At 35.7% G+C, this 23,844-nt stretch overlaps 3 protein-coding genes across 4 annotated transcripts in view; all 3 read right to left on the bottom strand.

The window, feature by feature from the left end:
- The window catches only part of LOC133677907 (uncharacterized), a 6,969-nt gene extending 693 nt beyond the window's left edge, over nt 1-6,276 (bottom strand). The window contains exons 1-8 of one of the 2 annotated variants that reach the window (XM_062100042.1): nt 5,774-6,276; nt 5,341-5,502; nt 4,172-4,825; nt 3,116-3,253; nt 1,895-2,377; nt 973-1,395; nt 523-777; nt 156-217 (exon numbers count right to left, since the gene is read on the bottom strand). In XM_062100042.1, coding sequence (XP_061956026.1) covers nt 156-217; nt 523-777; nt 973-1,395; nt 1,895-2,377; nt 3,116-3,253; nt 4,172-4,825; nt 5,341-5,502; nt 5,774-6,182 — 2,586 coding nt within the window. In that variant the 5' untranslated portion in view covers nt 6,183-6,276. The remainder of the gene's footprint in view (nt 1-155; nt 218-522; nt 778-972; nt 1,396-1,894; nt 2,378-3,115; nt 3,254-4,171; nt 4,826-5,340; nt 5,503-5,773) is intronic. The other variant, XM_062100043.1, reaches the window with a different exon arrangement.
- Nucleotides 6,277-11,926: 5,650 nt separating this feature from the next.
- On the bottom strand, nt 11,927-14,829 carry LOC133678492 (uncharacterized). Its single transcript, XM_062100796.1, has 5 exons — nt 14,233-14,829; nt 13,196-14,143; nt 12,978-13,089; nt 12,314-12,409; nt 11,927-12,223 (listed from the first exon to the last, which is right to left on the bottom strand). Exons 1-5 carry the CDS (start codon nt 14,292-14,294, stop codon nt 12,140-12,142), a joined length of 1,302 nt encoding a protein of 433 aa, XP_061956780.1. The 5' UTR covers nt 14,295-14,829; the 3' UTR covers nt 11,927-12,139.
- A 617-nt stretch (nt 14,830-15,446) lies between these two features.
- Nucleotides 15,447-19,690, bottom strand: LOC133678491 (autophagy-related protein 13a-like). Its single transcript, XM_062100794.1, has 3 exons — nt 17,649-19,690; nt 17,355-17,539; nt 15,447-15,998 (listed from the first exon to the last, which is right to left on the bottom strand). The coding sequence occupies exons 1-3, from the start codon at nt 19,008-19,010 to the stop codon at nt 15,686-15,688; spliced, it is 1,860 nt and encodes a 619-aa protein (XP_061956778.1). The 5' UTR covers nt 19,011-19,690; the 3' UTR covers nt 15,447-15,685.
- Between the last annotated feature and the right edge of the window lie 4,154 nt (nt 19,691-23,844).

Consider the following 23,844-nt stretch of genomic DNA (forward strand, 5'->3'; position numbering starts at 1 on the left):
ACCTCAGGCTCAGCCCTCTTATATCTTAACGTGTTTGATATTTTTTGTATACTAATAAAAGCAAAATATAAGCCTAATTATAGCCCTTTCTACTACATATTGAATTTCGTATGCATGGATTTTTTAAACAAGGACTGACAGGGAAGCTTACTCACATTATGACCAATTATGAAAAGCCCTCCTATCAAATTTGCCAAGCCAAGTGCTATAATGTTCACTGTAGAAAACGCAGGTTAACAAAGTCACCAGTTGCTGTTACTGATCAAATATGTATTTCTACTGAACTCGAAAGAGGCAATGACAAGAAATACGAGACGTGAAATAAAATTTGTTGGAAGGAAGCTTGTGTTCACAAACTTCAGAACACAGATTGGTTACACAGGTTCCTTGCACCAAATAAAAGCAGAAGCACATTAAAAATGTAGCAATTTAATTCAAAAGGAGATAAAACTAGATTGAATGTCTTCATAAATCAGTACGATAAGAGTATAATTTAGAGATAAAAAAAAATTTGATACTTACAAGTTCCGGCACCAGCACCAGCAGCAGAAGACACTACACCTAGACTTGTAATTGATTCTATTAAACCACCATATACAATGCTTTTTAAAATCTCCCATTGCCAGGATTCACCTACTCCAGCACCTTTTCGTTCACTCGCATTTGTCTGGTTCGCACTGTTCAGCAAGCTTGTAGGTTCCACTGAATCAATACAGACAATCTCAGAATCTCCACGTTTTGGTGGCTCCTTTTCAATGGTGACTATGACATCATTCCCTGCATCATATCTTCAAACAATCACTCAGGTAACAAATGATAGTGCAAGAATTTCGACCGGCAGTTGATCTCTGGCGTTAAGGGAAAAAAACATATTCTAAGAATAAAATTTGACAGCAGAATCAAGTTACAATAATGAAAACCTGTCCAATTCAAATGAGAGAGGATTTCAAGACCCCTGAGTCTTGTGCATACCTATATTTTTGTTTTCCATAGCATTAACTTCATTTTCTCCTATATTGACTTTCTCTTTTTCAGGCCTTGAGGTTCCTTGGCTCAAAGAATTTAGAGAACCTTTTCCTACTTCATGGTGTTTCAAAGCAGCATCATTTATAAATCCTCCTTCAGAATATAATTGAGAGGACAATGAAGTTCCTTGTGTTGACGAGGCCTGGCCATTTTGTAAAGGTTTTTCATTCCCTTTTTCCATGTTGAATTTCTCTTCTATTTGTATCTCTGACTGCTCAGGGATTAAAGATTTGGAAGTTGAATACTCTGGAGGATTCACTCCACCTTGAGGTCTAAACGGTGCATTTTCCTTTAGACCTTCCATGCTACCTGAAGAGTATGGTAACAGTTGAACAGTATCCATGATAGCATGGTTCATTAAAGACCCACCTGCACAAGATTGCACAGCAAAAATGTAGTATGGTGTATTAGTGTTCCCATGGTCAAATTACTGCTGAAGCAACAAAAAAATAGAAAGGGTACGCAGACAGTTGGAGCACAAATGTGATGAGAACACAATCATGCATGTGCAGACACATCAAACAAAGAAATTGCACTTGCACATTGAAACACAACTCGCTCAGATTAAATAGGATTAGCCATATAATGTGGTAAAGCGAAAATCCATGGTATGATATTTTTCTCCGGCATGTAGATTTAGCATTAGACTGACCAACAACACATACAGGCTTATATTCATAACTCAAGAAAAGACAAGACCATAGAGCTTCCCAATCCCACCAGCAAGAAATTCACAAAATGAAATATTACTGGAGTGAAGTCTAATTAGGAGGGACAATAACATGGATCAAATAACCAAAAAGCGTCTGCCCAAATCATCTGCCGACTCCTCATTCTTTTAAAATGGGAACTTAAAGTTCTGTCATACCTGAGTTTCCAGCTGCATCACCTGATTTCTCTCTAGCACTGATCAATGCAGTTTCATTGAATTTTGTTTCCCTTGAAGAACTTACAATCCCCATTCCAGGTTTAAGAGATGCACCTCCCATATTATTTAATATTCCTGCAATTGAAGAGGATTCAACCGATGGTAAATCAACAGAAAGGAGAGGAGCATTTTGATCTGCAAGTATCCCATTCCTAGATGTCAAATTGGACTTCAGGTTTATTCCTTGTGGTGATTTATCAAGCAATAAAGGCTCCATTGTTGAAGGATTCAGAGATTCTGCTCCACTTTGGTGAGGCTTAGAATAAGAACTTTCTGGATGTTCTCCCGTTTTGACTATAGTTCTTTCAGCATGTGGCATTACAGAATGATCATTTCCATTTGAGGATGTAAAATTGTTAGGGAAGCCTGATGAGGCGTCCTGATTCATTCCACGTACTTGAGTATGGTCCACTGCAGCATTACCTGCGACAGCATATCAACTAAGCATTCCTGTGGTCTGAAAATCCTCGCATTCATATAGGTTTCAACATCTGCACACAACTACCTGGTGGCATAGTCTCAGCCGGTCTCATTAGGAATGATGTGTAATTAAGTTCGGTTGGAATCAATTTGTCAATAAATTGCATACTTCTAGTAACATATAATTGTGAGAGAAACAAGCATAGCATATTGATGATGCCAAAGGTTCTAAACTAACATTCCTAGAGACAACATCTTTAAGTAGAAATGCAAATTTAAACCTCAATTGTAAAGTTCAGCAATTTGCAACCATGAGATATTGTGATCTGGCTTGTTCCAATTTCACAGTCGATTAAATATTATTAAGTGCTCCTGGAAATGTCATCTTACTTTAACAATATCATTGTTGCTAAATCTTGATAAAAAGACGGCATTTCCAAGAGTACCTAACAATCTCTCTTTCCCCAGTCCCAACTCTCAAGCATCAACCCGTTAAAAGTAACAACAGTAGGCCATGCTGAAAGTTAATAAGAAACAAGATGCTAACATCATTGCACGTCAAAATACATAGAATCAAGAACTTCGTGCAAACGAGAGCATGAAACCTTTTTCAAACAAGCAACGACATGTTTAGAATTTTAGAGCAAGCATTCAAAGGCACAGGGAAAAATCCTGAACAACATAAAATGTCTTATGCAAAAATCATTGCGCTAATGAGTATGTTGTGTGCAAAATAACTACCTTGCTCAGTGGTTGTTTTCCTCTTATGAGTTGCAAAAATAGAGAAGAACCAATTTGTGTTGGCTGTTGATATCTTCTGAGGATCTTGAACATTTTCATTCTCAGTGGATGATACCCGAAACAATTTAAAACCATTCCCTGTATAATTTAACAAAAGAGTTCATCTTTCAGAGCAGATATGGCCCTTGATAGTATGAATAAGTCAAGAATGGATCCTTATTCATTGATGAGAACTTTTTAGAATGATAGCCTCAGTCTGAAAAATTGAAAATCCATCAGGAAATGAAGACTACTCAAAATTGGTGGGCATCTCACGCACCAATAAAATGGAAAAAGAAACGAAAGAACAAACGAAGATAATTACCCTCAAACACTCATCATCATCAGCCAAATGGCAGAGCATGTTACACACTCATCATCAACTTTTCCTTTGATCAGCAAAGAAATATATTCATTAAACAAAACTTAATACCGTCATATTAAAAAGCAATAATAACATGAGTTTTTTTTTCATGTGGAAACAACAAGGCATTTTCAAAAAATGTTGAATCACTAGCAAAGCAAAGACTGCGTCAACTTGACTTAGATTCGAAAAATCTTAGGATCCGAACATGTTTGTGACAAGTTTCATTTTGAATAAAGTGAAACATAAGTTGCAAGCATTGAACAACAAAGAACAAAAAAAAATGTGTTCATATGATATGTAGTTTAGAATAACAAACTCACCTTTGACAAGATAAAAAAAACCATACCTTGAAGAATAAATTAACAGACTAAGCCTTGGTGATGTGTGCAGACATCAACTCACTTAATAAGGACTCTTCTATTTCTTATCACGACCATCTAGTGTTTGATAGGTTGCTAATTGATGTTCATTCGAAGCAATAATATCCATATATAGGTATATTAAGACATTTGAAGCAGCACCTCCCAAAAAATCATTAAGCAAGGAAGCACACATAGATCAATCATCGTTCTTACAAGCTACCATGCCAAAGATAATAAAAGGATTAACATAATGACATATTCTTCACTGAGTAGGGATCACTACTATACCTGCAGGAATAAAGAAGCTGAAGCATGATAAGCATCTGAATACATCTGGTTCTCTATCGCAATTATGATCATCGACTGCAGATGTTGGGCTATCGTTTGAACAAATGTTAGCTATATCATGACCCGGACCACTGGCTGAATCAGCAGAATTGGCATCTGAATAGGTAGAATTGCCATTCGATTCAGAGGGAACAATTGTGTCAACTTTGGCGTGTTTTGGTTTACGACGTGCATTTCGATTCTTCCATCTTCTTCTACGAAGGATAACCCTTCTTGTAATACAGGAATTACAGTTAGGGCAATACAAATCATGTGTATTCTGCTTCTCTAACACCTTCTCAACATCGAATTCTGTCATTTCCTGGTCTATTTCTTCTATCAAGTCCAAATCTCCAACTACTCTAGTTTCACTGTCAGAAGGTTTTGATTTAAAATTGTGTTCTTCGAATGTGTCTTCTAAAGGTGTAAGACCTGAACCAGAAAACCCTTCATTATCCATATTTTCCCCTAATTGAAGGTTGTCATCCTTGACTAGACTTTTCTGAATCTCAGAATTCTTTACAAGGACTTCCGCATATCTGGGACTTGTGTCCAAAACAGAACATGTAACACCACCACAGTTCACGCCAGAAGCTCCATTAATGGAATCAGCACCTGCATTCATGCAGAAGGCGAGCATTTCATTAGCAGAACATGGATCAATAAAATATATGCACAATTACAATTTCGATACACAAGAAGATATCTGAAGAATAGTGTAGGATCATGCAGAAGTAGCAAATTCACGATAATGAGTGCCAAGTGGAAATATCAGTTATCAGTTCATAATTGAATTTCTTATGACTGCTTGCAATAATCTTGAATTTGATATCCACAGATAGGCAGATTTTGGTAACACGAAGCACGAGTAGTCGCTCCATTCATTCCGAATCAACCATTCAATATCTCACAAAAGTAGGCATCCTGCGAGAACATTACTGAATTGGGACCAGGGTGCAAATAGGATGCTGATTGACTAAATCTTATTCTACATTTTCTTGGCATGGAATAGAAAAGGCAGCATGCTGGAATAAATCATAGGAGTGAAGGGCACTGTAAATATTTGCAGTTTCACTAAAAGTAAGTGAAAGTAGCACTCCACTGCTGAGAAATGTTTGGCTTCTACTAACCTTTAGTTCCAAAAACCAAACATGGTTGCTGTTGATTAAAATTTTTGAGATTTATGAGGCTGTGCGTGTGAGTGTGCGTGTGCGTGTGCGAGCACTCTTTATGATCAAAACAGGGAGTTCCAACGCAGTAGGTCCAATTGCAGTGGTGACATTTCCATATTCCTTCAGCGAAACAAAAGGAAATGTAATGACACATACACCAGGCACCAAAATAAAACTCCACAAAGAAAAGAAAAGAAAAGGAAGGGAGATTTTGAAGATTGCAATTAATCCAACAATTGAAATCAAAAGAATAATCTACTTTCGAAGATGAAGAGGAGAAGAAGAGAGTTTAAGCAATAATATCTTAAGTAAAATTAAGTGGAAGGTGGTGGAATGGACAGAGAAGAAGAGAAGAGAAGAGAAATGTTGATAAGATTGAGGAGTAGCATACCATGGTGTTGGTCAAAGTAAACGCTGTTTAGGTGATGGGCTCTCTCTTCACTCTCATCCTTGTCCTTATCATCATCCCCACTGTGTTTATGCGGAGATACAGTACAGGGTGATGATACTCCTACTTTCGGAGTCTCTGAGTCCTCGTTAAGATTGTTATTGCTGCTGCTGCTGATAAGGCTACTAATTCTAGTTTCATTTGCATTTTCATTACCATTGGTAGAAAAAATATCAACGAGCAGAGCAGTGTTTGCAGAAGTTGTGTTGTTGTTGTTGCCGCCGCCGTCGTCGTCGCTGCTGCTGCAATGCCTTTGAAGAGACAGCACTTGCTCCTCCTCATCGGGCAACAATTCTTGTTTCTGATTTTCCATTGGTATTTGGCTAAGGAGGGAGGGAGTAGGGGATGCCATTCCACTTCGAGAGAGATGTAGCTTGGATTAGTTGAGGCCGAGCTAATCTCTCTGGCTTTTGAGTCAAGCGAGTACTTGATAGCCACTCGCTCCTTCTGTAATAAATATATATTAAATACTACTGAGTCCAGTCCAGTACAGAGTTTTTCACAGCACAATTAAGAAAATAATTCACAAACTAGCACATGTTAATACGTGCACATATCATATGCCGCAGCTTAAATTTTCTTTATCCGGCAAATTAAGTAAACATTCATATTTTATAAAGGATCAATAGCTATAAAATAAATAAAAAATAATTCAATTAATATATAAAAAAATAACAATGCACAAAAAACAAGGAAGGAAAAAAAAAACAGGACATATCATATTTCCAATTATAATAAAATACAGAAAATAACTTTAAAGCTAGTGAGAGCTACATGTATTGTTTAAAAACAATAATATATTTATTTATTGGAGTTTCATCGTCAATTTTAAAGTTAATTTTCTATATTATTTATAGATTTAATTTATCAATATCTTTTTTATAGTATTGATAATATCATCATAGCTCTCTTGTATCTTTTAGTGTTTTTTTTTTTTTTTTCTTCTTTTTTTCTCTCATCTTTTTTCTCTTTTTGTGTCATTTTTTTTTTATGATCATTGGATTATTTTTGTTTATCTCATGACCATTAATTTTTTATATATAAAACATGAATGTAAACTCTTGAAGGGATGAATTAATTTGCAGGAGAACAAGAATTTGAAATGCGCATGTGTTATGTGCGTGTATTAATCACCGATTGGGAATTATTATTTGAACAGTGTTAGTTTGGAAACATATTACCTCACTGTGCTAGAATTGGAAAAAACTCTCCAGTACACTCGTGATGTGTGCTTTTGCTACAGCTAGGCAGGAAGCATTTATTTCTATCTCTGCCGGGGGGGGGGGAGCTCTTTTTTTGTCTTGGCTACGATTGCATTGAATCCGATTAACCTGGAAAAGTCAGAAAAAAGGATCCGGACAGTGGAAAAGTAGGCCAACCATGACCGCACCGAATGTCACCTGAACTGCACGTTGCACTGGCGCTGAGGTGTGAAGATGTGGAATGGGCCTCCCTTTCTTCCCATTCCCCGCACTGTCAACGTTTACTTTCATTTATGGTTTTTTTATAGCAAAAATCAACTCTGTGGATCTGATCACATTAAATTAAATGATACTCATTAAAGTACTAATTTATTTACACATAATTAATTGGGGATTGATACGCTGGATCCCCAATCGTGGCCCGCTCCGTTCTAATACTAGTATTTATTTATTTATTTTTATTATTACACTTTGATGGTGAGGTGAGCTTGTCTGGTGCTCGGCTTGACTTCTACATTTATTGCCATCAAATAAGATATTCATTTCCGGTTCCCACCTCTAGCTACCTTGCCTACGTGCAATATCGTGGCATTTAACAAATACTGATCGATATCTCTACCCAGACACGGAAAAAACGACAGCCACCTTTTTATTTAAGCACATAAATATGCATTGATTAGATGATTGTGCTGTAGATATAAATGCTATTATTTAATTAATCAATTAACCTGGGGTGGTCTTGGGGTGACCCCAACGAAGCAACGCACCGATTCTCATATTCAAAAGACAAATGGTATTGTTTATGATATTACTAGGCTTCAAGGGCCCAGTATTAAGAGCTCACTGCTGTGAAGAAATGGTCCAAATTGATCCAAGAGGCTGAAAAGACCGTTAAACCCCCTTATTTCTCCTACAACAAGCCCAAAACGCATAAACCTTAACAGGTAAAGTATGTTTGTTTATTGTTTTTAAAGTGTTTTTTATTTTAAAATATATTAAAATAATTTTTTTATTTTTAAAAAATTATTTTTAATATTAACACATTAAAATAATTTAAAATATTAAAAAAAATAAAAAAAAATTTAAAGTTTTATAGAAGATGTGCATCGTTGTGTTTATATCCTACCTGCTTCGCAAGTCCACCTGCCTAGATAGCAATCCAAGCACAACAACAATTCCAAAATACAAAATAAAATTGATACATCAATTATTTTTTATATATATTTTCAACCGTCATATCAATTTAAATATTGTAGTTCTCAATAGTAATATATAAAAATATGCAATAACGCTATTTTTTTTTAGCTAATGTGTTACTTCCCTACTTATTTTAATTTTGTGTGTCAACTGAACAATTTGTCCCTTAGATACGTATTGTTTTTGTTCTCTGCTTTTATTTATAATAGAGAAAAGGCTGATTTGGAATTCATTAATAAACCATGCGTCAGTCTTTTCTTCTCTGCTTTATATATGCCTTTGATCTTCTTTCTTTCTTTCCAATCTTTGAATTTTTGTATTATTTATTTATATTGCTTACCAAATATATAGGATAAATTGGGTAATTAGCACCCAAAATATAATTAAATATTGAAATAGCACAAAATAAAAAATGTTTGGGCAAAATAACACAGTTTGAAGATATCGCAGTTTAGAAACGCGATATCTCAATAATATCATAGTTCATGAACACGACATTAGATACATGTCGTGTTTCATAACTGCAACAACTGATGTCGCGGTTTATAACCACAACATTAATGAAATGTCGTCTTTTTGAACAGTAATATTCTCAAGAAGACCGTTTTGAAAAACAGTTGGATCGTATCCAAAACGATCAAACCATTTTGGCTACTATAAGATTTTGGGTTATTTTCATGTTTTAAGCCTGAAAAATATTTATAAAATCATAGTGTTTGAGTGGCCCCGTTCTCTGCCATGACATCATCAAGAGTTAGCTTTTTTCCAAAGATTTTAAATCCAATGTGGCAAATATTTAATCATCTGGATGCTACGGTGTAAACTTTACTTTCTTCGTCATATTACAAAGATGAGATACGGTTTCTTGACCCTCCCGTAACAAGAAATCAACCTAACATTAATAAAAAATTAATCTTAAATTAAAATATAAATACATAAAACTCAACGATTAACATATATTAATCATAAAAAAACTTTATTAGTTATGTGATATTGAATCTATTGGGCATGTTGCTTGTACTGCATATATCTAAGTGGAGAAACCTTCTTGAGATCCAGAGTAATGATATGTCGTGTTATATTTATGTACCAAACCATATAATCATCGTCAATAATTATATGATGCATCTATGTAAATATCTTATTTTTTTGTGTATCTCATTGTGATACATAAGCACTATAACGACTTAACCAATCATAATCATCGATTTTACCCCTACAAGTAATAGAGTACAAAGCATCACTCGTGTTGATATTGACTGGAATGCGTTGTTTGTAGTCGAACTATCACATTACCCAATCCAGGCGATGTAGCTCAACCATCTCAAAACATACTAGCAGGAACATTGTTGTCCATATATACATCCCGCAAGTGCAGATAATTGGAGCAATGATCAATCTTTCTTTCGAGTAAGGCGTCCAAATAATCTACAAATTATAAGTTAAATAAATATCAAATAACAATAATTCAATGCAATTAATTATTTTATTTAATAAATAGTTCAAAAAATACTTGGATAGCATATTACTATCAAGCTCGCTCCAAGAAAATGCTAGCAAGGAAAGTTGTGCCAATCCATAGTGCCAATGGTAGTGAATTTCCTTGGGCTTTTTTTTTTCGTGATTTGACGTAGTGAGGAACAAAGAAAAAACCATAATAAAAGTAAAGTCTCGTATGTTTCCTGAAATATAGTTTTTTTAAGTAATTTTTATGAAAAGTTTATTCATGAAAAGTTGATTATTTTATGTTAGGCAATGTCATGAAAAATAAAATATTTTTCAATGTTTGACTATGCCATGAAAAATAAATTAAAAAATCACTTTTAAATTTTTTAATTTTGTTTTTAAGTTTATCTAATATTAATATACACACACACACACACATGCACGCGTGCGCACACATAAATATATAAATGTAACTATTTGATCACTTACAATAAAAGAATGAGATATAAAAAGTGCAAGGATGAGGAGGGGAAAAGAATTTGTTATATCATATATTTATATATAGTTTATTTTATAAAATATAACTATACATATAATATGAATATTTTAAATATAATATTATAGGCATATAACATTGTTAAATATTTTTTTAGTAAAATATATTAATATGTTTAGTGATATAATGAAAAATAAGTTGGAAATGGTCTCTGGATATATTAAAAAAATTAGTTGGAAAATAATACATTTTGAGTTATTATTTTTTATTAAAATATTAAAATTCTTGTTTTATTAAATATTTTTCGGGAGAATATTAAAAATAAATTTATTTTCTATATACATTTGGGAATATTGTATTTAGATGCCACCTGGGAGGAATCAGTGTCAGTGCTGTCTGTCGTATATTCACAATTTTAGTTAGCAGGAGCCTATTCCGTATACATGCGAAATTCGAATCTGGATTCATAATGCATGGATATTAACTTTATTTTCAGCTATATACCCATAAAAAAACATTTTCTAATTAAATTCCTATCCCTGGGCCCTTGACATGTTTTATGCAGAACATGAACAAGACCTCAGAGATGCCACCAAGAGCATGGCGAACTTGTTGAACTTGCTTCCGAGCCCACAGCCAACAATAAAACCATTGCATCATTTTGCCGTGAAGAACAAATTCTCAAGAAAGCCAAGAGAAAATCCAATGAGGAGGAGCATCTATTGAGTGTGGGTTCATTCAGGTCGTCTCCCCTTGTTCATGGAATATTGCTCATGCCGTTGCTCTGCCCACACATTTAGTTGATAAACATCAAGCCACCTTCGAAGATGGCATAAGATCATACCAGATTTTCTCCCTCGCAGTACCTTCAATCACAGAATTATAGACATTCATCCCCGTTGTCATCTCTTTCATTGGTGTACTGACTCCTGCATTCAAAACCCTTCAAAGGGAGACCGAAATTGAACCTTATGTTCCTAAGAGCCCAGATCTTGAAAAGATCATGGGGAGAACTGAATTTCAGAACATCCAATTCTACTACCCACTACGACCAGAAGTGAAAGTTCTCCGCAACTTCAGCTTACAAATTGAAGCTGGATTAAAGGTGGCACTTGCAGGGCCAAGTGGATCAGGAAAGTTCTCAGTTTTGGCCCTTTTGTTAAGATTCGATGACCCTAGGGAAGGAAAGCTTATAATTGTAAAGAAGGATATGAGAGAATAAAGTCTGACAAAGTTAGGGAGACAACGTGGGTGGGAAGGTATCAAGGGAGGCGAAAACTGGGGACTTAATCAGAGACAATATCATCTATGGGAATGAAGGGGCTTCTGAAACCGAAATAGCGAAGCTATCGAGGGAGGCGAATATACACTAGTTTGTTTGTAATTTGCCTGATGGATATGATAGAAGGGCTGCCAGCTTTCGGGTGGACAAAAGCAAAGGATAGCCATTACTAGAACCCTCCTAAAAAGGCCTGCAATTTGCTCCTAAATGAAGCAACGAATGCCCTTAAAACTGAGCCTGAACGATTCATATTGAGTGTTTTGGGATCTCTAAACCTGAATGACAACAGGGGCTCGTACACAACCACAAAAATTACAGTTGCACACAGGCTTTCTACAGTTAAAAACTCATACACTAGCCGTAAAGAATAAAGGTGAGATTGTTGAGATGGGTAGCCACTCAGCTTTAATAGTGGCATCTGACGGAGTACATTCGAGATTATACCAGTTCCAGAACTCGACAGAAAATTGATATTCCTCTTCCATCACACAAGTCACTTTACTGCGTGAACAATATATACTAAATACATTTAAGTCACTTTGCTGCGTGAACAGTATATACTAAATACAAGTCAAAGCATGATGTTGATGCACATGTTTTCATTTTCATCATCAAAGAGAGAAGGATGAGATTTAATTACCAATGGACAAGGATAAAAGAGAGGCAGAAAACTTCAAAATATTCTTCTAAAATTCAATGAAGACACTATCTATTTTCTTGAGCTGCTCCATCTCCTCTCCAATTGCTATCCCAGGATCAATGTAGCACAACTGGAAAGAAAAAGGAAGGAAAAAAAATCCTAATTGAAGCTTCCACGAGAAATAACAAGAGAAAAGATAGGTTGACTAGAGGAGTAGAACCTGGTATTGGGGCTTCTTCAATGTGTGAGCTCCTCTTTTTATTAGCTTCTTCCATCCAGCATTTTCCCTAAGTGATCTTTCTAGAGCTACAGTTCTCTATTTTTGCAATACAGAATAAAACCAGATAAATATAGTAGAAATCACAAGAAAATATATGCACCATTTTGACAATCTCAATTTTCCTGTCTATACAAAACAAACATTTCCAAACTGAACTTTTTTCATTTGGATCAAATATTTAAAAAACCACAAATTATAGCATTCATGTCCTTCCCACAACAATTAACTTTTTCCAAAAAAAAAAAATGTCCTTACCACAATTTATGTGACAAGCAGTTTCTTAGCAGAAATGTATCAAGATAGAAATGCTAGAATTTTAGCTTAGCTCAAACCTCATGATATTTGAGGGATGGTAGAAAGAACATTATTTTTCCTGGGTTCAATGGTAATATTAAGGCCAAAGAGGAAAAAAAGATGGAACCAAAAAATTATTCTAGTAAATGGATGAGATGCAAGGTTCAATGCACATACCAGCCCAAATTCCCATACGAATAATTACAGAAAGACATCAATAGGGAAGCATGTTGAAGCTTTTGAATATTTTAATGTCCTTTATTATATGTTCAATAATCAAGCCAAAAAACGCAGGAGGTTTATTACTTACATGAGCAGGGTCCAAAATTAAGAGGTTGTACTGCGGCACTCCATTCTGTTGACGTCTGAATTGAATCCCAACAATAGTTCTTGAGTGACCATCATGTTGAAAGTACAAGGGTCTGCTCGTTGATGTTGTCAACAACTTGAATCAATTCCAGAATCACAATTTTCCTATTTGATAAAACCATAAGGCAAAAAATAAGATGCATGGAAAGAATAGCTTACACTCTGTTGGTGATGACAACTTGTCGATTTTGGACAGACGTGGTTAAGCTTTCCTCTGAAAAATAATTCCAAACCCAGTCGAGGAGAACCTGATGACCCTCTTTCTTCCTCGGAAATCTATTTGTCATAGAATGATCACTTCCACCAGCCATGTAATTGGTAGAGGACTGAGACTGGCCATTCACAATGGAGTCTAGCTGTGAAACATCACTATTTCGTCCCACCAAATATCTATCCATGGGTCCATAAACCTGAAAGGCTTTTCTCTTGTCACTGGCATTGGCTGTCACAACAGGTGGGGTAAGACTGGTACCAGGAACGGAAAGAAAAAAGCTTTGCAATTCCTTAGGGCCAAAATCTACAATCCTAGCACGAAGGCCAAAAGAGCGAAAAATGGCAGCACATTCAGTAGTTCCAATCCAATGTTTAGAACCATAGACAGAATTGTTGAAATGATGAGAGCCAAGGGCATCAAAACCTTTTTCCCAGGCAATCTCAAGCCATCTCTGAAGAAACGGAATGTCAGGGACAAAACCAGAGCCACCGAACAAAAGCTCACTGGCATCATGTCTATGGGAAAGCAAATGGGAGCTAAGCATTTGGATATTACGCCAACCACAACCCCAGCCAGCATCTTCAGAAGCCAAGCTCTGAAAATGGTCAACATATCCAGACAATAAGACAGTGGTGTTGGTATCAGCATCTAATTCGAAACAGTTGGACAACAAGGAGATCAAACCACCAGGGGATTTGACATGGTAAAAGGAGCTCCTATACTGCAAAGCAATCAAACAAGAAATCTTTTCATCCATGGTGTTGTTCTCTTGGAGTGTGAATGTAGAAGAAGGGGGCGGAATAGAAAGTTGCTGGGCCAATTCCAGGTCCCTTGCAAGTTGCTCATCCTTTTCAGCAACACCATCATCCTCGTCAAAGTGGCTGTTGGCATGCCTGCCATTTGTGCATAATCAAATCAAATGCTTTTTAAACAATCTATCAACAAAAAAAAAAAGGAAAGAAAAGGAAAAGGGAATATTTACCTTTGAAGTTGTGACGGAGGAAGGGTTAGATGACAAAAGGGACAATTTACAGAAGAATCCATCTTTTTTTTCTTCTTTAATTATATTCTCTCCATTCTGCATTGCATGATATGATTATGGTGTACCAGGCAGCAATTACTGTGAAACTTTGAAGCAACCAAAGAAGAATAGGATATATCATCAGCACAGCAGTGCAGAAAGAGAAGACTAACAGGCAAAGCGGTAGAAGAAAACTTCAGTAGAAGACGAGAAAACCCTAGTTAATCCCAGTCCCAGTCCCAGTCCCCATCGGACCAATGCCTGTCTACTGCCCACTGCTCGCCTTCCACTTCACTCCGTGTTGGCGTTTACTAATTTAGTTTCTGTCTTAATTAATAATCCTAATAATGTTTAAAACGATAATGAATAGTGCTTTAATTTATTTATGTATTCTGTTCCCAAAAAATCAAAAAGCGCAAAATATGAAGTAATAAAATTATTTGTTTGGTAGATAAGTGATGAATTTAATTTACAATTTCATTTATATTGATATCTCTCACTTGAGTTATCATAAAAAATTATTTGTAGAGTTCTTAAATATATTTTTTTAACAAAGTATTTAATTGAATTCAATTTAAAATTTTTAATAAAGTCTTATATTTAAAACTAATTTAAATGTAAAAAATTTAATTTAATATCTAAAAATAGTATAAAAATAAATAAGAAGTAGCTCCTCTGATTTATTAATATTAAAATTATTTTTTAAAAATATTTCATAAAAATGAGGAAATGAGGATAATATAAAAAATAAAACAAAATAAATTTTAAATAGCGTGTACAGTTACAAGACTTAGATTTTAATAAAAAAAATTATATTTTAATAAAAAAATTTATATTTCTAAAGCTCATCGCATATTAACTCAACAAATCAATTTATTAATTTTTTTTAATGAAATATTGTTTTGAAAAAGAAAAAATAAAAAGAATACTAAATCATTTGGGTTTTATAAAGTCTAACTCCTAGACGATTTAAAAGCAAACCTGGTCTATCCCACTAATCCAAACTGGTTTTGATAACTATAGCTCAACCATTCCCTTAGAACTTGTCTTCTTAGGGTTTCCAAAGCTCTCCCAACTTTTTGACAGTTCACAATGGAGACCTTCCTCGCATTCCCTAAACAATTTATTATGTATGCAGGCGCATGGTGGTGAAAGGGATAGGGTACAAGGCAGCATCCACTAAATCCGGTAATTGACTTGATCAACATTACAAATTTCTATCATGAATTGATATGTACATAATATATTAATCTCTCTCCACAAAATGATCTGTTATGTTATAAATGTAAGATTAACAGCGTTATGTTGGAGCTTCTGCTGTTTATTATTTTGATTAGAACAATTCCCTCGTGTACCTTTCCCTTAACAAATCAAAGTCTCTCTAAGACAATGAACCTGCCAGAACCAGCTGCAATTATGCTTCTTCTTTGCTGACCACCCGAGTTCCACTCTTAGAGAGCAAGAGGTCTTTCATTTCTCTGTAACTCCGGAGCTCTTCCAGCGCATCTGCTGTCTTTCTCGGCAAAAAAAACCCAGAAGCTGTGCTCATCCCTTCCTCTACATTAGTCCTCAAGGAGTGGGATGAGTAACAGCTTGGATCTTGACGCAGCGGAGGTGCTGTCCTCAGCATGTGAACAAGGATACCAACGGCTGCATCTTGAGATTTTTTCCCTATTGATGCAGTGTGGGAACTGGACTCCAAGTTTTTCTTCCCATAAAGGTTCTGACTGTATACTCAAAAGAAAATACAAAAATAAGATTATGGTGGTGATGAAAAAAACATAGAGCAGTCTAGAAGCAAAAACATTAAGCCTCGGTCTCAGGATTGAAAAGAAAAGCGTCATAAACAGATGAACTTGAGCAAATGCACAAACAAAATGATGAATCCCCCGTTGTCTTTTATCTCAACTTCATCAAGGGAAGAAATCATGGAGCAAGTTGTGCCAAACTGCCAACAAGTCATGCTAGCTTTCTTTGATCCACATATATGAGGTGGTGGGGCCATCAAGGACAAGGATCACAAAGCAACCAAGATGATAAAGGAAAGGTAACTACACTACCAAGATCCTCAAACTATTTTTTGGTTAAAAATAGGTCTTTCCATTAATTTTAACTACTGATAATAGTTTAGAAACACAACATATGCAGGGGCCAATTTTTCACCAAAAAATAGTTCATAGCACTCAAATCAAAAAAATGAAAGTTCATGGGCGCAGTTCAGGGTAATTTCGGGTAATTTAGCCTCTTCTATGAAACTTGCAATCTCGATTCATTGAAAACTATTTTTTTAATGAAATCCACACATCAGGGACCATTTGCTTGAATTTAAACAATTTGTGCTCGTGAAACCTGTAAGCCCTCTTGCGTGACATGCAATTGTGATCTAAAACCATGAGAACATATTGAGCAAGAAAGGGATGATAGATATTTTTCAAGCTTCTTATAATCAATTTAGCCTTAAATAAGAAGCAGCATTGACATTTAAGCAGATGAGAAATTCCATATACTGAGCTAATGGGTGTTTCTCCGGTAGGACAGCAAGTAAAACCGAGGAATCACAATAGTTACACACTAGAAAACTTAAGGCAAGCTTCTCCAACTAGAGGAAAATGACTCAGCACTAAATTTTTCATGTTGGAGAAGCACATAGCGCTAGATGTCAAGGAGAAACTGATATCAGATTTAGTTTAATTAATTAGTTATCAAGAATTATTCAGTAACAGAGTGAACCTTGACAAAGGTAGATGCAATTTCAAATTGAGCATTCCACATCATCATCAAATTAAACAAGGAAACAACAATATAGATGGACTTTATAACAAAACTACTCTGAGAAAACTGCAACAAACTGCAACCATGGAACTATCTTCCAGAAGAAGAATTCCATGCAATCTAGAGACCACTCGCAAGGCTTTGCAGTAGATTACAAACTAAACACGCAGCCAACATAGAAGAGATGATCATACTGAAAATATGCACATGTGCATAAAATATGGAATAGAAACCAACCCTATGGATTCGTATAGTTAAGCACTCCATATACAGTTAGGTAAACACTACTTATGCCTGCAATTTCAAAGTACCTGGCATGAGAATCTGATGTATCAACATCATCAACATCAAAAGGACACGAGAAATCATCATCATCATCTAAGTCATCTTGGAAAGATAATCTACTTGAACTTCTGGAAAAACCAACGCGTGGAGAGCCACTGGAAGATAACAACCCTGAGAACCGCCCTGAATCATCTTTGCTATCTTTTAACAACTAAAAAGAATAGAAATTAGAGACACCAGTTAAAATATAATTTGATGGCTGAAGTTTTCAAGCAGGAAAAAAAACCACTTAAAAACAGATTGGTGAGAGCAGAGACTACCTTCTGACCAGAATAATGATTTACATTGCCAGAGTTTAACTCTGCAAACCTTATAGCTTCTAATTTCTTGATTGATCGAATTCCAGAAGGAGACTCCTGTGATGATGAATCATGCCTTGTGCTTCTGGGAGATAAAGGTGGAAGAGAATGCCTACTTGAATCAGAAAAGTTAGGAGAAAGGTATCTCGAACTTCTGCCGCCTGATATAGGAAGTGGAATAGAAACGGGTGCAGTTTCTGAAGTATCACGAGCTAGGACAGGACTACCGTTGTAGAAGTGCGTTGGCGTAGAAGGGGACATAGATGATGAGAATGGAGGAGAAAGCTGGTACTCATCATGATAATTGGCCTTTTGAGGAGTTGATGGTCTGTAGTTTTGGACTCTATGACCGTAAATATCATTAGAGGGGGACGGAAAATCACATGGCATGCGAGATGTGCGATAAGCTGGCGGAGATCCACCAACTGGTTGGTTCACCATATGAGCTGCTCTATGGAAGCCGCTTGTCCAGCTATGCGGGCGTGGAAAAGGAGAAGAAACATGTGGTTGCATTCCTCTCAATAGAAAGGACGTAGCACCCACGCCCTTCTCTGAAGAGGGTAAAGACCTAAGAGGATCTGTGGTAGGGCTACCGACATAGTCCATTATAATCTTTGGTGTCATCGGTGTCACGGGCTCAAGCTTGAAATCAGATAGTGTCGAACGATAGGTCACAGATACACAAAGGCGGCCAGGAAGGGCCTCAACGGGGACAAAACTGAGCTCCTTCATTACTTCCTCATCAGCCCTGGAGAACGGTTCGCAAAATGAAGAAACTTTGTAAATGATATGGAAATTGTAAGTTTGAGTAGATGAGCTTAGCTGGCGAAAGACCCTGTATGCGGGGAGAAGCCTCATATGAGAGTAAAGAGAGCGTAAAAGTATGATGGACTTCTTATATGTCTTCTTGTAAGAGGCAGAATTTTCACCGGTCTGGGGAGGCATAACCCGCAGGGACTCATACTGAACAACCCACCTCTCTATAACTGTCTCCACAGATGTCCCAGCATACAAATTGTCCATGGATGTAGACGGAGTAGACGGTTGGCGAACAAGTAGTACATCAATTATCATGGGATCCGTGAGATTTCTGTGCCAAAAATTCAAGTTATCGAGAGCAGCAGGGCGGTCTCCGAGAACTAAATTGAACCATTTGTCGCTCTTTTTGACACGAGAAGTGGAAGAAAGTTCCCTGCTGCGATCATGGGGATGAAGAGAAGGGATTCTTGAGTCCAAGATGATGTGCAAGCTCTTCAATAGAAACTGGGAAATAATTTGTTCTAGTTTTCCAGAATCAGGGTGAGAATTACCATGCATATCCATGGTGCTAATCCAACTTTGAGATCCCGGTGGGTGGCGTATATGACCCTAAATCAAGACGATAAAACCGCAATTCCCTTCCCTACTCTTCTCTTTTTTTGGGGTTAGAGGTAAACAAGAGGATTAACTTTGATAAAAGAAGGAAAAAAACAAAGAACGGAAATGTGGGTGTGGTGGAGGAGCAAGAACAAATGATGGTAGGAATAGATTTGTAGCTCTGCTCGTCAAATTAACATACAAGAGAATCGTGTGAGAATTGAAAAAAAATTAAAAAAAAAAGAGAGGAGAGAAAAAGAAATATAAGAGAATGGGGAAGGAAGGATTAATGAGTCATCAGAAGCATAGTAAAGCTAACAGATCATAGCAAGCTGATGGTGATAGATCGATGGATAAATGAAATGTTGATCGAACGTGCCGTGTTAGTATGAAGGACAGATTCAGAACTGGGGAGGGGATCTTGATGCGATAAGGCAAGCCGAGCAAAAGAGGGCAATCTCTCCCATGTAATGATTGCCGTATATAAATAAAGAAAGAAATAAATGTTTAAAAAGAAGGAAGGAATTGAAAACTTACCCGCAACGTTAAAATAAGACGTGAAAGAGAAGAGTTTAATTTAATTTCCTTTGCCGGAGGAGAGACGTAAAACAATCCAAATAATAATAATAATAATAATAATAATAATAATAAAAGGAGAATCCCAGAATTCCTTCCGGCAGTAGTACTGTTGTTAAAGAAAGAAAGAAATGGGTATGGAAAATTAGTTCACAATTATAATCAAAACAAATCACGTAATGATGGAACGCCTCTTCCTAATCACTACTCATCCATCTCTTTTCATTTCAAAATCCCCTCCCCCTCTCTCTCTCGAATTATTGTGTCAGCGTTTATTTTCAAAGTTTCTTTATTTTAGAAATATAATAAAATAATATCTTTGTTATTTTTAATACTAATATATTAAAATAATTAAAAAAATATCAAATAATTAATTTAAAACAAAAAAAATTAAAAATCACGATCAGCCGCGCAGTCCCCTCGGCGCACTACCCCTCCGACACCATCATTATCCTTTAATCTTTATTAAAATATTATATTATATGCCTCCCCCCCTTCCAGTCATCAATTATTAAGATTATTAAAGTGAGGGCAAATCATGTTGTTGTGTCAAGTTCTTATAAATCTTAAATTAATTAAAATAAATCAATCAATAAAGAGTGGTCATGACGCTACTCTGTCCAAACAACAAATGAATTCAACAATGGGCCACGGCCCACAGGAGGGCTAAAAAGTCCAAGTTCCTTACTGGTGCTCTTCGCATTTGGGTTTAGCTTTCTAAGGAGTGGGTTGTTCGTAACTGAAACGGGCCTCCGCGACTTTGGTGCTCGCTGAAACCGCACATGTAGACTTGGGATATCTTCCGCCCAGCAAAGCAACTGAACATTTGCCTCCTTCTAAGTTGAGGTTTCTGTTAAGGAAATTCAAAGTCAAAATCTCTCATCTATTATAGATCTTCACGCACAATTTGGTGCTCCATCTTCTCCTGGATCTTCATAATAATCGTGTAGAACTATAAATTAAGTTAGCTCCTCATTTGCCTCATTCTTTTGTTACATTAGGATATACTGTAATATATAAATACAAATCAATATCCAATGTTTTTGGTCAGTGGACCAAAAACACATTACAAAGTCCAAACAATCTTCTTATTGTTTTTCTAACTTGATATCAAAGCTTTCTAACTCATGTTATTCTTCTTTCCTGAATTCGCTTTTGCCTATTATCTTCCTTTTCATCTTGAAATGATTTCAACATCAACAACTCTCTACACCTCACCACCAACATCTTTTCAACTCAATGGATCAAATTATCTAGATCAGCAGTCTCAATTCCAACCATTTCTTAATAGTAATGATCTTTTAAGGTTTGTGGAAGGCTATGATCCTATCCCTTAATAGACTAATGTTGATAATTCACACAATCCTTCTTATATAACCTAGTATAAGAAAGATCAAGCTCTACTTGGTATTATCTTATCCCCAATCTGTTCAAACATCGTTGTATCAGTATATGGTTTAAACACATCCAAACAGGTTTGGACTACTCTTAAAACTAGATTTTCCAACCAGTCATGAACTCGTATTTCACATCTAAAATTTCAATTGTAGACTATCACACAAGGTTCACGATCACGTTCCACATATTTAAAAGGCTTTAAATTTATGACAAATCAATTTGCTGCAGCAGAAAAGTTTATTGATGATCAAGATTTAATTTCATTCATCACTTAAGGTCTTAACTAAGAGTTCAACTATTTTATAACTTCTTTTAATTTTGCTTATAGAGATAAAGACTTTACATTTAAAGATTTTAGTGTCGAATCACTTAGAAGTAAAGCACTTCTAGATACTAATGTTAGGTAGTGGTGTCTAATACTACTTTTGATTTTGCTACCAATAAGAAGTCTTTATTTTCAACACATAAAAAATCATCAGTTTCTGCTGCTTGTCCAAGCAATTCTTAGTAAGTTCATTCCTCATGTCAATCCATTGTGCATCAAAATTTAATTGGTACATGCTCCATATACCAAATCTATGATATAACAAGTGATATTTTTATCATAAATTTGATCTTGTATATCAAGGGTGTCATCCTTCCTTTAAACTTGCAATAATAGTAACCAAGTCAAGTGCTCAACATGAACATCAAATATGGTATGCAGACAATGGAGCTAATACTCATATATCATTTGATGATCAGAATCTCTTTTAAAAATTATCTTTCAATGGAGGAGAAACTATTAATGTAGGGAATGCTACATACTTGTTAATTAAAAGCATTGAATCTATATTATTACAAATAGACAACATTAAGTTTTATTTATCAAAATCCTTTAATGTCCACATGCATTCATTGATCTTCTGCCATTAATAAGTTTTGTTTATAAAATATTCGTTACTTTATACTTATTAGATCTGACTTTGTTATGAAGAAGAATCATATAGGTTAAACTTTATTCCATGGATATAATGAAAATGGTTTTTATCCTATTATTGGAAACGTAAGTCTCCCTCACAAAATTCATAGACTAGCAACAATTATTGAAGAGCAAACTTTTGTTGAGTAGAAGCATTATTGACGTACAGGTCCCTTACTTGCAGTTCTTCAATCCATTTTGTATTCCAATAACATTTCTCTTTCATTAACAATAAATAAATCATCCTTTTGTTTTGTGTTATAACCCAATTTTGACCCATTTGCTTTTAATTTAAGTTTAAGGGGATTAAAATTTGAAATTAAAAGATTATAGATTGATTCTGGTTAAAGGTGTGATTTGTCAACTTGTGAAAAAACTCGGGACTATAATGTGTTTTTATCATTCTCTTCTAATCTTCGGTTTAAAAAGATCATCAAGATAATGATAGTTATCCATTTTAAAATTTCATTTTAAATTCTAATCAAATTTAAATTTAAAAAAAAGAATGAGTTTGATCGAGACTTTGTTTCTCATATGCTATCAGACTCTTGTATTATGAATACAGATCCCAGTGCATACATCAAAAGGGAAACCATTATAAAAAAACAAACCTAAATGAACCAACTATGTCGTCATCCCCCTATCTTCAGAGTCTGGCCATACATATTTTTTTGCCCTTTATTGCAAAAAAAAAAACACTATTTGTTCTTATCCTTCTAACAAAACCATAGCTGACATCCAACAAGAATACAACCAAGGTTGCTCAGTCACTCACCACAGGCGCAGCCATCACCGATAGTCACAGTTGATTAACCACTGTGAGCATGCACCAGTCATAACAACAGTGCCATCTTCAGCTTCAGTAACCGTGAGCAAGCTCAAGCCAGCAGCAACAGAGGGGTTCCTCTATTTCAGCCATAGGTCATACCTCTTCTCCTTCTCACTAAAAGCACCAACCATCTGCACTAGCTACACCCCTACATCTCCAGCAGCAACCTTCTCTTCTCAGTAGTGGTTACAGTTAGCCCCCCTCATCATTAACAACAACGGTGAGTCCCTCTCAGACCTTGACCAACAGCTTCATTTCCTTTTCCATGACAGCGATGAGCAACAGAAACTAATAGAGAGAGAGGGGGGATAAGAAGACATAGAAACAGCTAGAGAGGGAAAGGGAGAGAATAGAGAAAAAAAGAGACCAAAGATAAAGAAGAAACACAAAAGAACGAAAGAAAGGTTAAGACGATTGCCCAGTCACTAATCTCCAGCATCACTCGACCGTCTCCCTCAACTTTGCCTCCAACAATAGCCATGTTAGGCAAGTCTTTCTTTTTCTCTTGTTTGCTAATTTAATTACTTTATTACTGTTGTATGGCCAGCTTGGTCACTGGTTAAGGCTAGTGACCTGGCCGAGCCGGCTGGATCAAGCTCAGCCCGTACAATTGGGCTAGATTCAATCCATAAAAAAAAGAAAAAAACAGGAACTGTTGAGTCGGGCTGGACTTAGGCCTCAAGTTTAGCCGACCTAATTTTCTTTGGGCTAAAGATGTGTTTGGTAAAACACACTTTTATACCCTTTCCCTTTAATCTCACTTTTCTTTATTTTGATATCTAGTCAAATAAACTCTTTTAGATATTAGAAAATTCTAAAACAAATTCAAAGATCCTTTTTGTATTTATTTGTGGGTCCCTCGCATCTTTTTTTTTTTTGTTAACTATACTGTGTATTTAGGTTGTAGACTTACTGTGAAATGTGAATCTAATATGCGATACATATCTATTTTTTTTCTTGTAAAAAAAATTAATAAAAAGATATGTTTTGCTTTCAATCCAAATTTTACCGATTTATTTACTGGCACCAGAGTCAAG

This window comes from Populus nigra, chromosome 18, assembly GCF_951802175.1.
Source record: "Populus nigra chromosome 18, ddPopNigr1.1, whole genome shotgun sequence".
In the NCBI taxonomy this organism is placed as follows: domain Eukaryota; kingdom Viridiplantae; phylum Streptophyta; class Magnoliopsida; order Malpighiales; family Salicaceae; genus Populus; species Populus nigra.

Coding starts and splice junctions, on each gene's coding strand:
- LOC133678491 (XM_062100794.1), bottom strand. CDS start 19,010: ATGGATATGCATGGTAATTCTCACCCTGATTCTGGAAAACTAGAACAA. Junction 17,540..17,648: donor ATCATTATTCTGGTCAGAAG/GTAGTCTCTGCT, acceptor TATTCTTTTTAG/TTGTTAAAAGATAGCAAAGA. Junction 15,999..17,354: donor ACATCAGATTCTCATGCCAG/GTACTTTGAAAT, acceptor TTGAGTATACAG/TCAGAACCTTTATGGGAAGA.
- LOC133678492 (XM_062100796.1), bottom strand. CDS start 14,294: ATGGATTCTTCTGTAAATTGTCCCTTTTGTCATCTAACCCTTCCTCCG. Junction 13,090..13,195: donor GTTGTCATCACCAACAGAGT/GTAAGCTATTCT, acceptor ATCAACGAGCAG/ACCCTTGTACTTTCAACATG. Junction 12,224..12,313: donor TGAAGAAGCCCCAATACCAG/GTTCTACTCCTC, acceptor TTTTCTTTCCAG/TTGTGCTACATTGATCCTGG.